Below are 14,215 nucleotides of genomic sequence, written 5' to 3'. Positions count from 1 at the left end.
CTGCACAAGAGATAACATCTCAAAAGACCAGAGATTAGAGACTGCCTTGCTCCAGGGGTATTTCAAGACAATGTATTGTCTTACCTGGATCCTTGTAGCATTCTTTCTTGAAATGGAAGGAAAGAGTAAGATAGCTAAGAGGATCTCCATCACTCCAGTCCCTGTACATTGACACATGGGCCCTTGGGTTTCAGTGATGTCAGGGTTCCCATGAGCTATGTGCTCCGGGTACATGGGAGGCCACAGTTGTCTGAGCCGTCAGAGAGGCTTTTTACTAGTCCAGTAAATTTATAAGATCAAGGTCGTCCTTGGAAAGCCAGGCACTTCTCTGGTTTGCAACTTTGGTAGACAGGGAAAGAAACCATCCAAACGCGCTCTTGATTTCAGAACACCGACGGGGTAAACTTCTATAACATCTTAACTAAAAGCACCCCCGACACCTCTATGGAGTCGAGCCTCGAGTTCTTCCGGAGCCCCTTAGGTGAGTGGACCTTGCTGCTGTTGGTCCCTTCCCCAGCTTCTGTGCAGGAGGACCCGTCCTGGTACCAGCATTGCATTTATATAACAGGATATCCACTTCTTCTAAGTGTAGCTCGCAGTGGTTTTAAGTATATTCACAGAGTTACACAGTCATCATCACAATCCAGTTTTAGAATATTCCCGTCACCCCGAAGAGATCCCACACATCTGCTTGCGTCTCCTTCTCCTTCCCACTCCTAGCCTGAGGCAATCAGTGAGCCATTTCTGTTTCTCGGTTTGGCTTGTCTTAACATTCTATATAAATGGAATCCTACAGTAGCTCTTTTTTTATTTTTATTTTTTTAATTCTTTGATTTTTTCATGACAGGGTTTCTCGGTGGAACCCTGGCTGTCCCGAAACTGGCTCTGTAGATCAGGCTGGCCATGAACTCATAGAGCTCCGCCTGCCTCTGCCTCCCGAGCTCTAGGATTAAAGGTGTCACCATCACTATTACCTGGCCCTTTGTCTGTTTTTTTCTTTTTTCCTTTCTTAGCATACTTAAACACTTGATCTTAGCCAAAAAAGCCAGGAAGCAATGGGAACCAATGCCTTTTGGTGAGAGAAGGCTTGGAACGGTAGCCAGGACCTAGTGCATGCTGAGAGCCTGCTCTGCCAGTGAGCTACACCCCAGGGGAAGCAGCTTGTGTCAGGACCCTGCAGGGTGTTCTGCGCAAATCCCAGTGGCCCTAAAGTTCACAGAATCCAGTTATCAATACTAACAGACCTCCTTTCAACCTGCTTTTGGCCTCCTTCCTCCTCTACATGGATCAAAGTGACACTTTCTCCTTTTCCAGGAAAAAGCCTCTCTCCACTGTGTTGTCTCCCCCCTGCCCCCAGCAGCTTGGGGGAAAATGTCTGTGGGGTTCTGACCCTAGCCCTTTGACTCACTGTATACCAGTTTGTTTTTAGTTCGTCTCTGTCAGCGCCACGTGAGACACCTACAAGGAGACGCCTTAAGTCAGCTCATGAACGGTCCCATCAAAAAGAAGCTCAAAATTATCCCTGACGATGTCTCCTGGGGAGGTACGAACGTGCGCTGATCAAGTGCGGCTTGCAGGGGCGATGTGCGCAGACTCAGAGCCCTTAATCCGTAGAGTGGGTTTCCTCGGTGGTGATGGTCCATCGTTGAGTAAAATTGATCTTACAGTCTGCAGCAGGTGTGGACTCAGTGACGTGGCAAAAGTGATTCAGAATAAGGAGCTGACAGAGAAACGGGTGGGAGGAGATGTGGCATGTGATTGGTTGTGATTGGTTGAAGGCTGGGTGCATGGGGACGGTGGCACCCTTTACCTTTGTAACACATTGACAGTAAGAGTGGGCATGGTAGCACATGCCGGGAAATCCAGTACCGAGGGAGCCGATACAGGAGCATCACAAGTTTGAGGCTGGCCTTGACAACTTAGCTAAACACTGTCTCTTAAATAAGTAAAGGGCTGGGGAGGTGCTCAGTGGTTAAGGGGACTTGCCATCGAGCCTGATGACCTGAATTCAGCCCCCGGGACTCAAATGCTGGGAGGAGCGAACGGACTCCCAAAAGTCACGGCCTCGACATGTGCGCCATAGCGGGTGTCTGTCTCCACCTCCCCGCCCACTCATCAGTAAGTAAACAGAATTTTTAAAATTATGATAGAACAAAGGGCTACATGTAAGGCCACAGCTGGCCACAGGTGAGATTGCTAGCCAACATCCGTGTGCATGGGCTGGTTTCATCCAGTTCCCAGGCTGGCCTTTAAACATGCTGGTGCTAGATATAGTCTGCCATGTGTGTTCTGCTCTGAAGGTCACCGTTGTGCAAATACTTGAGTCTTTGGAGACCAAGTCCAGATAGAAACCGTTGGGTAAGCTCCGACACACTCCCACGGGGACCTTTGGACAAGCAGAGTGAACCGCATTTGTTTGGCTTACATCCAAGATACCCCAAGACTACCAGGTCAAGGGGTCCCTTTCTCCAGTGTAGCTGCTGAGGGCTGTGCTTTGACCTTTGTCCTGACTTCTTTAGGGGGTCACGGGTCACTCTATCACAATCTGCATTGTGGGGGTTGGCCCAATGCTGCTTGCGTCCTAATGCTAATATTGGTTCCTCAAGACCTGGTTGCCCCAGAGACCAGAGAGTCTGCCTGTAGACCTAAGTGACCTAATGCTATGTGACCCTGACCCCAAGTTATTTCTGATTGGTAAAAAAAGATGCCAACAGCCAATAAATAGCTGGGCAGAAGAGACATAGATAGGGTTTAGAGTTCTAGGGCCTGGGGGAACCACGAGGGGTAGAAAATAAATGGAGGAGAAGCTGCCCTGGGTTAGGTGAGTCATGGAAACCTGGTCCTGAGGGCTGGCCTACTGGAGTCAAGAGCAGCCCAGATGAAACATAGTAAGTAATTAATAACTCAGGGTAAAAGCTAGACTAGGGCTTCAGTTGCTTCACTGGGCTGGGAATAGTGGCAGGCAGACACCTGCAGTCCCCACACTCAGCAGGCTGAGGCAGGAGGATTTCGAGGACTACATAGCAAGATCTTGTCTTTAAATAAATAGCTGGGTGTACTGGCTGGCATGCATAAACATAGCATTGGGATGCTGAGGTAGGAATCTCTGGGGGTTCTAGGTCAGTCTAGGCAAGAGGGAGGCCTTGTCTAAAAAAATCAAGTAAGGACTGGAGAGATGACTCATGGTTGATGTCTTTGCTGTTCTTGCAGACAACCTGAGTTTGGTACCCAGCACCCACACTGGGTAGCTTAAAACCACCTATGACATCAGTTCCAGGGAATCCAGTGCCCTGTCCTGGCCTCCGTGAGCACCACTTACACACAGGCACACACACACACACACACACACACACACACACACACACAAACAGGAAATATACCTTTTTTTTTTCTTTTTTTCGGGGCTGGGGATCGAACCCAGGACCTTGCACTTCCTCGGCAAGCGCTCTACCACTGAGTCAAATCCCCAACCCCGGAAATATACCTTTTAAAAAATCCAAAGATTTAAAACAGATAAGCTGCCTTTGACTCTGAGTTGCAGTTGGTCAGTCATCCCCGAATTCAAGTCTCAGATCATCGTTGGCTCACCCAGCCTGTGTTTCTCAGCCTCTGAGCCCTGTTTACCTGAACTTCGTCTGGGCTCCTTATCTTCCTGGGTAGTGAGGAAGACATGGAAATTGCTTCTGTAGTAATTTACCTAGCCTAGTGCATGTCAGATAAACGGATAAGCGTAGCTGCCATCGGTTACAATGATGTTGGGCAAGTGGTCATGCATCAGCAGGAATCTGGGCTGTCTACTGTCTGGCCTGGCACTTGTTACTCATTTGTCTCTCCTGAAGGTCTGCTTTGAAGTAGCTCCGGTCTGGTTTGGTTCGTGGTAAGATAGACCCCCGTTCAGGTTCAAAATAAGGGACGTGGTCTTGGTACCACTTGGCACTCTGGCCCAAAGCACAGTTTATTCCCAAGTGGACCAGCTAAAAGCTTACTGGGCCGCTGCCTCCCTGTTCCTTCTGCGGATTTCCACTCCTCATTGTACGTGGCATGTACCCTCAACACAGAGTCCCAGTGTGCACTATTTCTATTTCCCTTTTTTTTTTTTTCTGGAGCTGGGGACCGAACCCAGGGCCTTGCGCTTGCTAGGCAAGCGCTCTACCACTGAGCTAAATCTCCAACCCCTCTATTTCCTTCTTGCTGGCCAGTTGGCCTCTCTGTGGACCGACTGTCTTTCAGCATTACCTCCTCAGTGCAGGAGGACTTTAGCGACACCACTTTGGCTCCTGGCAGGTCACACTTGCGCACCTGCCCAGGAGCTGCCTGGACTCTTGAATGAGAGACAGACACACACATGAGCCTGTGCCAGTTAATTTCAATATGCCTTGACTCACTCAAAGGCTGGGCAGTTCTAATCCTCCACCCAGCTAGCATGCATTTCCCTCCAGTATTCCTGGCTCCTAAGCCTTCCCCTGCTACCTCAGGCCCAATCGGGGAAGTGGCCAGTGGCCATTTACTCCAATTCTTACTGATTGGCTGATTGGCTTTCTCTCCTTCCCATGGTGATTCTCCTTCCTTCCTCCCAGTTCCTAGCTGGAGCAAATCTAAAGGCCTCAGTGTACCTAGCCGAAGCAAATCTAAACGTCCCGCCTCAGTGTACCTGACCAGCCATTGGCCACTGTCTCTTTATTGGTTGACCCAAAACCAATTGGGGACAAGAACCCCATTTGGACCTGCAGATTCCAGATTCAGGGGCTGGATCAATTCAAAGCATTAGAACCAATCCCCAACACCTAGGGATGGTTAGGAACCGTAGTCTAGGATGTTCCGGCTGAAAGATCCTTCTTAATTCCAACCCGATACCTCTTTCTCCTTCACCGTTTGTAGCCCAGTCGTCCTCCGTCTTCATAAGCATGGAAGAGGACTTCATGAAGCCTGTCATCGACATCGTGGATACGTTGCTGGAACTCGGGGTCAATGTGACTGTGTACAATGGGCAGCTGGATCTCATTGTGGACACCATAGGTAGGAACCAACTCTGAGGGACACGCGGAAGCAATCATGGGTCAAGCTCAAAGGAAATGGCCTTGGATGCGTTAGCCTTGGGATTGGTGGAATTAATGCCAGGAGGACTACCATTTCCTGCTACATCCATCCACTCCTGACTTTGACTCTGGGGCTGCGATGCATGAGAGAATTCTGGGTCTTTCCAATCCTGGGGTACCTGGGTATATGAAAAGTTAAAGTCTTCCTGGCTCTTGGCCAGATACACTACTTACTTGAGGGGAAGTTTATTTTTGTGGGGTTACAGAAGATGGTGAACACTAACTTCTATAGCTCGGTTTCCAAGGCCCCAGGAGAACTGGGCTTAAGGAGCTCTGTAGGCTCTGAGGTGTATCCTATGCCTATGATTATAGCTACTGAAGCTGAGACTGGTTGGAATCACAAAGCAACAGAGTGAGTTCAAGGCCAGCCTGGGACACTTTGAAATTTAGCAAGACAGTTTATTAAAAAAAAAAAAAAGGCTGAGACATTTAAAAGCTTAAAAAAAGCTAGACTCAGCTGTGGGATATCCATTAAGCCAAGTATTGATGGGAACCTTTTAGGAAGGGGTGGGTGCACAGGCCCCACCAAGAGCTGCTTGTGACAAGACACCAGCGAGTGTAGTGCACATAACAGTTGGGAAGCACTGTTTTAAGACCTAGATTTTTTTTTTTTTTTCGGAGCTGAGGAATGAACCCAGGGCCTTGCGCTTGCTAGGCAAGCGCTCTACCACTGAGCTAAATCCCCAACCCCAAGACCTAGATTTTTTTTTTCCTCCTCTATCCCCCACCAAGCCCTTAATACTGAATCTGATCCTTGGGCCCTCATTAGGTCAGGAGTCCTGGGTTCAGAAGCTGAAGTGGCCACAGCTGTCCAGATTCAATCAGCTAAAATGGAAGGCCCTGTACACCAATCCTAAGTCTTCAGAAACATCTGCGTTTGTCAAGTCCTATGAGAACCTAGCGTTCTACTGGATCCTAAAGGCGGGTCACATGGTGAGTGATCTGCCTTCCGTTGTAGATTTAAGGATGATGCTGTGTGGGAAACCAGAGTGTACCACACGTGTCCGCTGCCTGGATTGGCCTTCAAAGAAGAGCTTCAGGCTTGGGAGGATTTAGAGTCTCCCTCCCTCTCTCTCTCTCTCTCTCTCTCTCTCTCTCTCTCTCTCTCTCTCTCTGCGTGCGTGCGTGCGTGCGTGCGTGCATGCGTGTTTCGTTCTTCCATATGTGTGGAGGAGGCCCGGGTTGATGAGGGTGTGGTCTTCCTCCATCACTTCCCCGCCTTGTTTGTTTGTTTGTAGCCAGGGTTTCACCACCTAGCCTCAGCTAACCTGGAACATGTATGTCAGGGCTAACCTAAATGAGATCACGAAGATCCACCTGCCTGCCTCTGCTGGGATTAAAGGCACACGTCATCACCTGGCTTGATCTTTTTTTTTTTTTTTTTACTTAGTTTAAAGATTTATTTGTTTGTTTTTGTTGTGTATCAGTCCTTTGCCTGTATATCTGTATGCAAGTATTTCTGTGTGAGGATGTCAGATCCCCAAAACGAGTTGCAGACAGCTGTGAGCTGTCAAGTGGTGCTGGGAACTGAATTGAATTCCTCTGGTGCTCTTAACTGCTGCACCATCTCCATCGACCTTTTTTTGGGGGGGGAGGGAGGGTTGTAGGCCTGTGTGAGGGTATCAGATCTGGAACTGAAATTATAGTTGTGAGCCGCCATGTGGTTCCTGGGAATTGAACTCAGGACCTCAGGAAGAGCAGTCAGTGCTCTTAACCACTGAGCCATCTCTCCAGCCCCTTTTTTATTTTCAAATGTCTATATGAATAGGTACCACATGTGTATGGATGCCTGTGGAAACCAAAAGGGGGTGTCTGGCTGGTGTTACGATGAACCACCCAACGTGGATCCTAGGAACCGAACTTGGGTCTTTGGAAGAGCGGCACTGCTCTTAACCACGGAGCCACCTCTGCAGCCCTGCTATTTTGACTTTAGCATATTTCTGCTTACATTTACTTTTGTAGAGGTTGGGAGCGTGATGAACGTGTGGGGGTGAAAAGATAAACTCAGAGCAGTTTACTTCTCTCCTAAGGCCTATGGGTCCAGAGGATCCAACTTGGGCTGTCAGGCATGACTGAGCTGCCTGTGACCGCTGAGAATGCTGCTTCTTAGGAATAAGAAGTGCAAAGTAGGGCTGGAGAGATGGCTCAAGAGGTTAAGAGCCCTGTTTGCTCTTCCAGAGGTCCTGAGTTCAATTCCCAGCAACCACATGGTGGCTCACAACCATCTGTAATGAGATCTGGTGCCCTCTTCTGGCCTGCAGGTGTACATGCAGGCGGAACACTATACATAATTAATAAATTTAAAAAGAGAGAGAGAGAGAAAGAAATGGAAAGTAGTAGAAAGAATTAGGATTATTTTTAAAATGATTGGAAAGTATGTCCTACGTTCCTTGGTTTTTGTTTGTTGTTGTTTTGTTTTGAGACCGTGTCTCATTATGTAGCCTTGGCTAGTCCGAAACACACTATGTAGACTAGGCTGGCCTCAGACTCCGAGATCTTTCTGCCTCTGCTGTCTGAGTCCTGGGATTAAAATTGGTGTGTGGACATACATGTGTTTGTGCAGGTGCACGTGTTCAGGAGGGCGTGTGTGTGTGTGTGTGTGTGTGTGTGTGTGTGTGTAGAGGCCAGAGGATAACTGTAACAGTATCCTCAGGATGCTGTCAGCCTCTTTTGAGACATGGGCTCTCCTTGGCCCTAGAGTTTATCAGTTAGGCAAGGCTGGCTGGCCAACAGGCCTCAGGGATCTTCCTGTCTTTGCCTTTGTCTGAGTGCTAGGATTCAAAGCACATGCCGCCACACCCAGCATATTCTCTCTCTCTCTCTCTCTCTCTCTCTCTCTCTCTCTCTCTCTCTCTCTCAAGATGGGTTTCCTAGGGGCTAGAGAGATGGCTCAGTGGTTAAGAGCACCGACTGTTCTTCCCGAGGTCCCGAGTTCAATTCCCAGCAACCACATGGTGGCTCACAACCATCTGTAATGGGGATCCAATGCCCTCTTCTGGTGTGTCTGAAGACAGCTACAGTGTACTCACATACATAAAATAAATAAATCTTTAAAAAAAATAGATAGGGTTTCCTTGTGTAGGCCAGGCTGTCTTGAACTTGCTTGGATTACAGGTGTGCATCACCACTCCTGGTGCACCCCACCTTTTTATGACGGTTCTGGGCATCAAACTCGGATCTTCATACTTGGCAGGGCAAGCTTTTTAATGATGGGGTATCTCCCCAGCACTTTTTCACTAAACTCCAGTCAACAACTCAAATAGATTAGTTGTCTTGGGGCGTTTGTTTTATTTGTTTGTTTTTGAGACAAAGTCTGGTTTAGCCCAGGCTAGTCCGAAATGTACCATGTGCTGAGGATGGTTTTGATCTCCTGGATCTCATGCCTCTGCCTCCTAAGTGCTGTGATTGCAGGCATCCCTGCCCCATCCTGCCAGAGGGTCCTCAGCTACAGAGTGACTTCGAGGCCAGCCTCAGATAGGAGATTCTCAGAAAAGGGGGAGGACCACCTGCCCTTTGAAGGACGGACACATGAAGCAGTAGAGGCCAGGGTTAAGGTGGCTTTTGTTATATGGATCTGTGAGTGTGGGGTACCTTCTCTCTAGCCCACCCCCCAATCTTTTAAACATATCGATTATTCTTTTGAGGGAGGGTCTAATAATGTAGCCTAAACTGGCTCCTGATTTTCTATATAGCCAAGGCTGGTCTTGAATTCGTGATCCTCCTGCCTCAGCTCTTGAGTGCTGGTCTTGCAGACATGTGCAGTCTCATCCTGTTTTAGGTGGTCTGGGGATGGAATGCAAGACTTGTGCATGCCCTGCAGTGGCTTTAACAGCTGAGCTACATCCTGGGCCCTTCTCTCTGCACCATTTTCCTTCTTTCTTTTTTTTTTTTTTTTTTTTTTTTTTGGTTCTTTTTTTCGGAGCTGGGGACCAAACCCAGGGCCTTGCGCTTCCTAGGTAAGCGCTCTACCACTGAGCTAAATCCCCAGCCCCTCCTTCTTTCTTAAATAGGTTGGGTCCCAACACCTGAGCTCTGCTCCTGTGTCTCCAGGCCCAGCCAGCTCAGCCCAGCTCTAGGCATCCTCCTGCTGCTGAAACTCAACCTCCATTAGGAAGGCAGCAAGGGCTCGGGGTGTGTGGCTCAGTAAAGCACTTGCCTAACACGTGTGAGGCCCAGGCTTGATTCCCAGCACTGCTAAAGAGAGAGAGGAAGGGAGAAGGGGTGGGGGTGGGAGGCATGGAAAGAGAAGGGTGGAGAAAATCAACACATCATCCCCAAGTGGAATAGAAGACTTCCCTAAATGCAAACTTCTTCAGGCCCCAACGCACTGGGAGCCCAGAAGAACTTTCATCCAGCAAGGTGTCACCAGTCTTTCAGGGTCTCCCCTTGGAAGGATTGTATCAGTCACCCTTGACCATGACCCAGTCATTTTGTCAGGAACACTAATTCACTGCTTCTTGCTTCCAGGTTCCTGCTGACCAAGGGGACATGGCTCTGAAGATGATGAGGCTGGTTACTCAGCAGGAGTAGCTGAGCTGAGCTGGCCCTGGAGGCCCTGGAGGCCCTGGAGTAGGGCCCAGGATGCAGGTGCTAATGTCTATCCCCGGCGCTCTTCTTCCCGACTCTACCATGGGATGTAACTCCAGGAGCCCCTGCCATCTCCCGTACCAAAAGACTGTGGCTTCCGTGTCTACTCAGAAATCAGTTCTACTTCGTAAACAGTGTTTAAAACCAGACTCATTTAATCAGAGTGAAGGATTGCAGTCCATTGGCTTCTTAGCACAGAAGCAGCTGATAACACAAGTAAACCCCAGCCCTTGAGAGGTAGAAGCAAGAGGATCAGAGGTTCAAGCGCATCCTCGGCTCCATCACAAGTTCAAAAGCCGCCTGCACCAAATGGGAGTCCTTGTCTCAAAAAAAAAAAAAAAAAAAAGCAAAGAAAGCAAAGGACTCGATGACATGATTTATAGACAAAAGCAGTGGGAGAAAATACTAAAGCCCCACTGAGCTGCCAGCCAGGTGTCTGTGACTACAGGTCTTTTATCTGCTACATATATATTTTTACAAAAATGAAATCCATATTGTTCGCTATTTTGCTGTCTGCTTTGCTCCCGTATCAACATGACTTGCACGTCTTTTCCCATCAATAAATGTGCCATGATATTTTTAATGACCGCTGAAGATTCTATTCTGTGATTGTTCCAGCATTTATTTAGCAAATGCCCAGTTGGTTCCCTGAGTGTTTCCAGTTCTTCCTTGTCCTCTGTGAGTCATCCAACTAGTTAATAGTTCTGTGCACACTCCGTTTCCTCCTGGTAAACTCTTGGAAGGATAAATATTTAGTCAAAAGATTTCCACATTTCCTTAAAATTAAGAGCATAAGCTCCGGGCTTAATGTTTAAATCACAGCTTGAGCTGTGGGTAAGTGGTCGAGTGGCTTCCAGTACAGTCTCGGACAGCAAACCCTAGCTCTGCATGCCCAAGGAGAAGGTTTCCTCACAGATTACAGCAGCGTTGTTATCTAAGTTCCCTGGATGGAGACTCCTCTCCCTTGGAGTTAGGTTCTCCTGTCTCTTGTGCTCCTCAGAGAAAGACCGTTCCTCTGTTCATTAGAAGCCTGTGCTGGATCAGCCTTTTCTCCTGCTGTGTTTGCTTTGCATTTGTTGTTATTAAGGAAAGAAGCAACTCCCTCACTTAGGCCCTTGTTGTGCCTTATTCTTTCCCAGAGGGATTTAAGCCCTATGCTTAAATCTAGGTATTGGTTGTTGTTGAAGTCTCTTTAGGCTGGAGAGGTGGCTCAGCAGTTAAAAAACGTGTATTTCAGTCCCCAGTTCCGGAAAAAAAGAAAAGGAAAAAAAAAAAAAACAAAAACAACAACAACAAAAACCGTGTATTACTCTTCCAGAAGGACCAGAGTTCGTTTCCCAGCATCTTTCCCAGGACTGCTCACAGCTGCTGCCTGTAACATCAGCTCCAGGGGACCCACCGTCTCTGGTCTCTGGGTACCCACACATGTGGCCATATCCATATATATGTGATTACAAATAAGATAAGGTGTTAGAATAAAGTAAGGTGTTAGAGCACTCCTTTACTACTTAGGAGGCAGAGGCAGGCACGTTTCAGAACAGCCAGGGCTACACAGGGAAACCGTATCTCAAATCTCCCCAAATAAAGTCTTTTCCTTTCTTCCTTCCTTCCTTCCCTCCTTCCCTCCCTTCCTCCTTCCTTCCTTTCTTTTTTTCTTTCTTCATTCAGGGTTTCTCTGTGCAGTCCTGGCTGTCCTGGAACTAGCTTTGTAGACCAGGCTGGCCTTGAACTCACAGAGTTCTACCTGCCTCTGCCTCCCAAGTGCTGGGATTTATTATTATTATTATTAAAGATTTACTTATTTGATGTATATGAGTACACTGTAGCTGTCTTCAGACACACCAGAAGAGGGCATCAGATCTCATTACAGATGGTTGTGAGCCACCATGTGGTTGCTGGGAATTGAACTCGGGACCTCTGGAAGAGCAGTCAGTGCTCTTAACCGCTGAGCCATCTCTCCAGCCCTAAAATAAGTCTTTTTTTTTTTTTTTTAAATTAAAAAACAACAACAAAACCCTTAAAATTCTACTTTGCTGGAGGGAAGGAGGGAGGGAAATAGAATAAAGGAGCGGGTGGGGGGACCTGAAAGGGTTAGCATATGACCCTTCTTGATCTCATTAGTCTCTGTGGTGCGTCACAGAAAGCATTGAAAGACACATCGCTTTGCTAGCTTCATGGAGGTCTTTACCATTGAAAGTGTGTTTCCTGGTGATGTACTTTAGCATACAAGCACGAGTTTGACATGGGTGAGACCCTGGGCTCAATCCTGTGTCCACAAACATAAAAGTACATTGGTTGGGAAGACACTTGATTCTAAACACTGGGAAGGTCATACAGGCAGATGCTAAGGAACTTGGTGACTTCAAGCCTTTTGGCTCTTGCCTAAGGGGGTGACTCTCTTGCCCTGAGGTCCTATACCTAATTCCTAGAGTTGTTACTGACCCCCGTTCCTGTTTGTTTGAATGTCCCTCTTCAGAGCCAGTGTTGCAAAGTCATTCCTCTGTGAGTGACAGTCTTGGGGGTGGGCCTTAATAGGTGATGAGAATGTTTCCGCCAGGGATGTGTCAATGCCACTCATGGCTTAGTTATCACAGGAGCGGAACATCTTTGTTGTGAATACAAGAAGAAACTTGGTAATCAACTCCCCAGTCTGAGGTATTCTGTTGCAGCCTGAGACGCTGCTCTGTTACATTGGTGCCTTCACAGGGAATTCCCAGGGAGCCATGGTAGAAGGCAACTCTCAGGCTTGGTTTACACATTCCTGATCCCTGTGGTGGCAACCCCTGAAGATGCAACAGCCATAGTCTCGCTCTGTGGCAGCCCTGAAAGATGGCCATTCTCCCAGGGGGTACAACCTGGAATTGTGTGCCAGTTCCACCTCATTTGAAAGGACATGGGTGGGGGCTGGGGATTTAGCTCAGTGGTAGAGCGCTTGCCTAGGAAGCGCAAGGCCCTGGGTTCGGTCCCCAGCTCCGAAAAAAAAAAAAAGAACCACCAAAAAAAAAAAAAAAGAAAGAAAGAAAGAAAAGAAAGGACATGGGTGGTGGAGTGGACCAGGACCAAATCCTTTTTTGACTGGCTATCCCAGGTCCTGGAAGACACATAACAGCAACACTAATGACAAAAATCTGAGGAAGCAGGGGGTGGGGGTGGGGGTGGGGGTGGGGGTGGGGGTGGGGGTGGGGGTGGGGGTGGGGGTGGGGGTGGGGGTGGGGGTGGGGGTGGGGGTGGGGGTGGGGGTGGGGGTGGGGGTGGGGGTGGGGGTGGGGGTGGGGGTGGGGGTGGGGGGAGGGTGAGTATAAAAGTCCTGTGGTCCATGTGATGTCCATCCAAGGGTAAAGAAAAATTGTGGTAATGGAGCAGGTAGGATGACCCATACCCTTGCCATGCACAACAGCCTCTTGCAGGCGCTCCTGCCGATGGATGGCTCACGGACATGTGACAGTGGAGGTTACTCGTGGGCTCACCTGCATGGACTTGCCCCTCAGCAAGGATGACCTGACTGCAGCCACTGCTGGGGACCTCATCTGCCAGCAGCGAATGATGTTCCACCATTGCCTGGGGTTCAGCCAGCTACCTAGGGTGAGGTTGATTATCTTGGACCACTTTCCTTATGGACAGGGCCGTATTTTATTCCGTCTGGAGTAAACACTTGCTCTGGATGTACATCAGCCTTCCCCGGTCACGGCACTTCTGCCAAAACCACCATCTGTGAACTTAGTGAACGCTCGTGCACGGCCCCGCTACGCACAGAAGAGATGTCGTAGTGTACGCTAGCAGTATTGGTTATTTCCCGTTGCTGTGACGAGATGCTTGACAAAGGCAACTAAGGGAGGGACGGCCTGTTTTGGCTCACAGCTTGAGGCTACAGTCTATCATGGTGGGGACGACACGGTGGTAGGTAGGTGTACGAGGTCTCCGTTCACATTGTATCTGCAGTTGGGAACCGCCGGGTGTTCCCTGTGGAACTCACTCTCGGCGCGTTCTTCATCATCCGGAGTCGCCTGCCTTGGCAGATAGTTGAATGGGTCTTTGAACATTTGGTCCCAGCCCCAGCGAGGTGGGGACGCTTGGCAGAGCTGCGGTGTTATCTATCCTCCAGTGGGTTGTGTGTGCTCTGTGCTCTCTTGCGTGAGCATCCAGGCCTCTTTCACCTTCAGGATACACGAGGGTAGCCATCAAAGGAGCAAAAGAGACCTGACTATGAGCCCTGGTTAGCAGCGAGGTTTTCATTTAATATCCCCGCAGCTGGAGCTGTACGGGCTTGGAGGTCTTGGTTCCGGTGGGAGAAACGTTTCACCGTTGAACTGGTCCTTGAGGCTGCCGTCTGGCCTCTTTGGACTCTGCACCAGCAAGCAAAGGACCAGCTGAGGTGGCTGATCTGACTGTGCAGACCATTGTGGGTAAATTAGAATATTATTATGTGACACAGGTAAAGAGGAAGAGCGCAGAAAGCCTTTGGGCCATATTATCTGAGTAAGGTGATCAGGTTGTGTGTGTGTGTGTGTGTGTGTGTGTGTGTGTGTGTGTGT

General features: G+C 48.8%; 1 protein-coding gene across 7 annotated transcripts in view; it reads left to right on the top strand.

Moving 5' to 3' along the window:
• Scpep1 (serine carboxypeptidase 1) overlaps positions 1 to 10,266 on the top strand; it is a 29,617-nt gene extending 19,351 nt beyond the window's left edge. For all 7 annotated transcript variants that reach the window (XM_039085042.2, XM_063268282.1, XM_039085041.2 and 4 more), the window contains 5 exons: positions 388 to 481; positions 1,430 to 1,543; positions 4,879 to 5,016; positions 5,866 to 6,029; positions 9,564 to 10,266. In XM_039085042.2, the coding sequence (XP_038940970.1) occupies positions 388 to 481; positions 1,430 to 1,543; positions 4,879 to 5,016; positions 5,866 to 6,029; positions 9,564 to 9,626 (573 nt within the window). In that variant the 3' untranslated portion in view covers positions 9,627 to 10,266. The remainder of the gene's footprint in view (positions 1 to 387; positions 482 to 1,429; positions 1,544 to 4,878; positions 5,017 to 5,865; positions 6,030 to 9,563) is intronic.
• Positions 10,267 to 14,215: the final 3,949 nt, after the last annotated feature.

Source organism: Rattus norvegicus, chromosome 10 (assembly GCF_036323735.1).
Source record: "Rattus norvegicus strain BN/NHsdMcwi chromosome 10, GRCr8, whole genome shotgun sequence".
Classification (NCBI taxonomy): Eukaryota; Metazoa; Chordata; class Mammalia; order Rodentia; family Muridae; genus Rattus; species Rattus norvegicus.
This window is presented reverse-complemented; position numbering and strand designations above follow the sequence as displayed.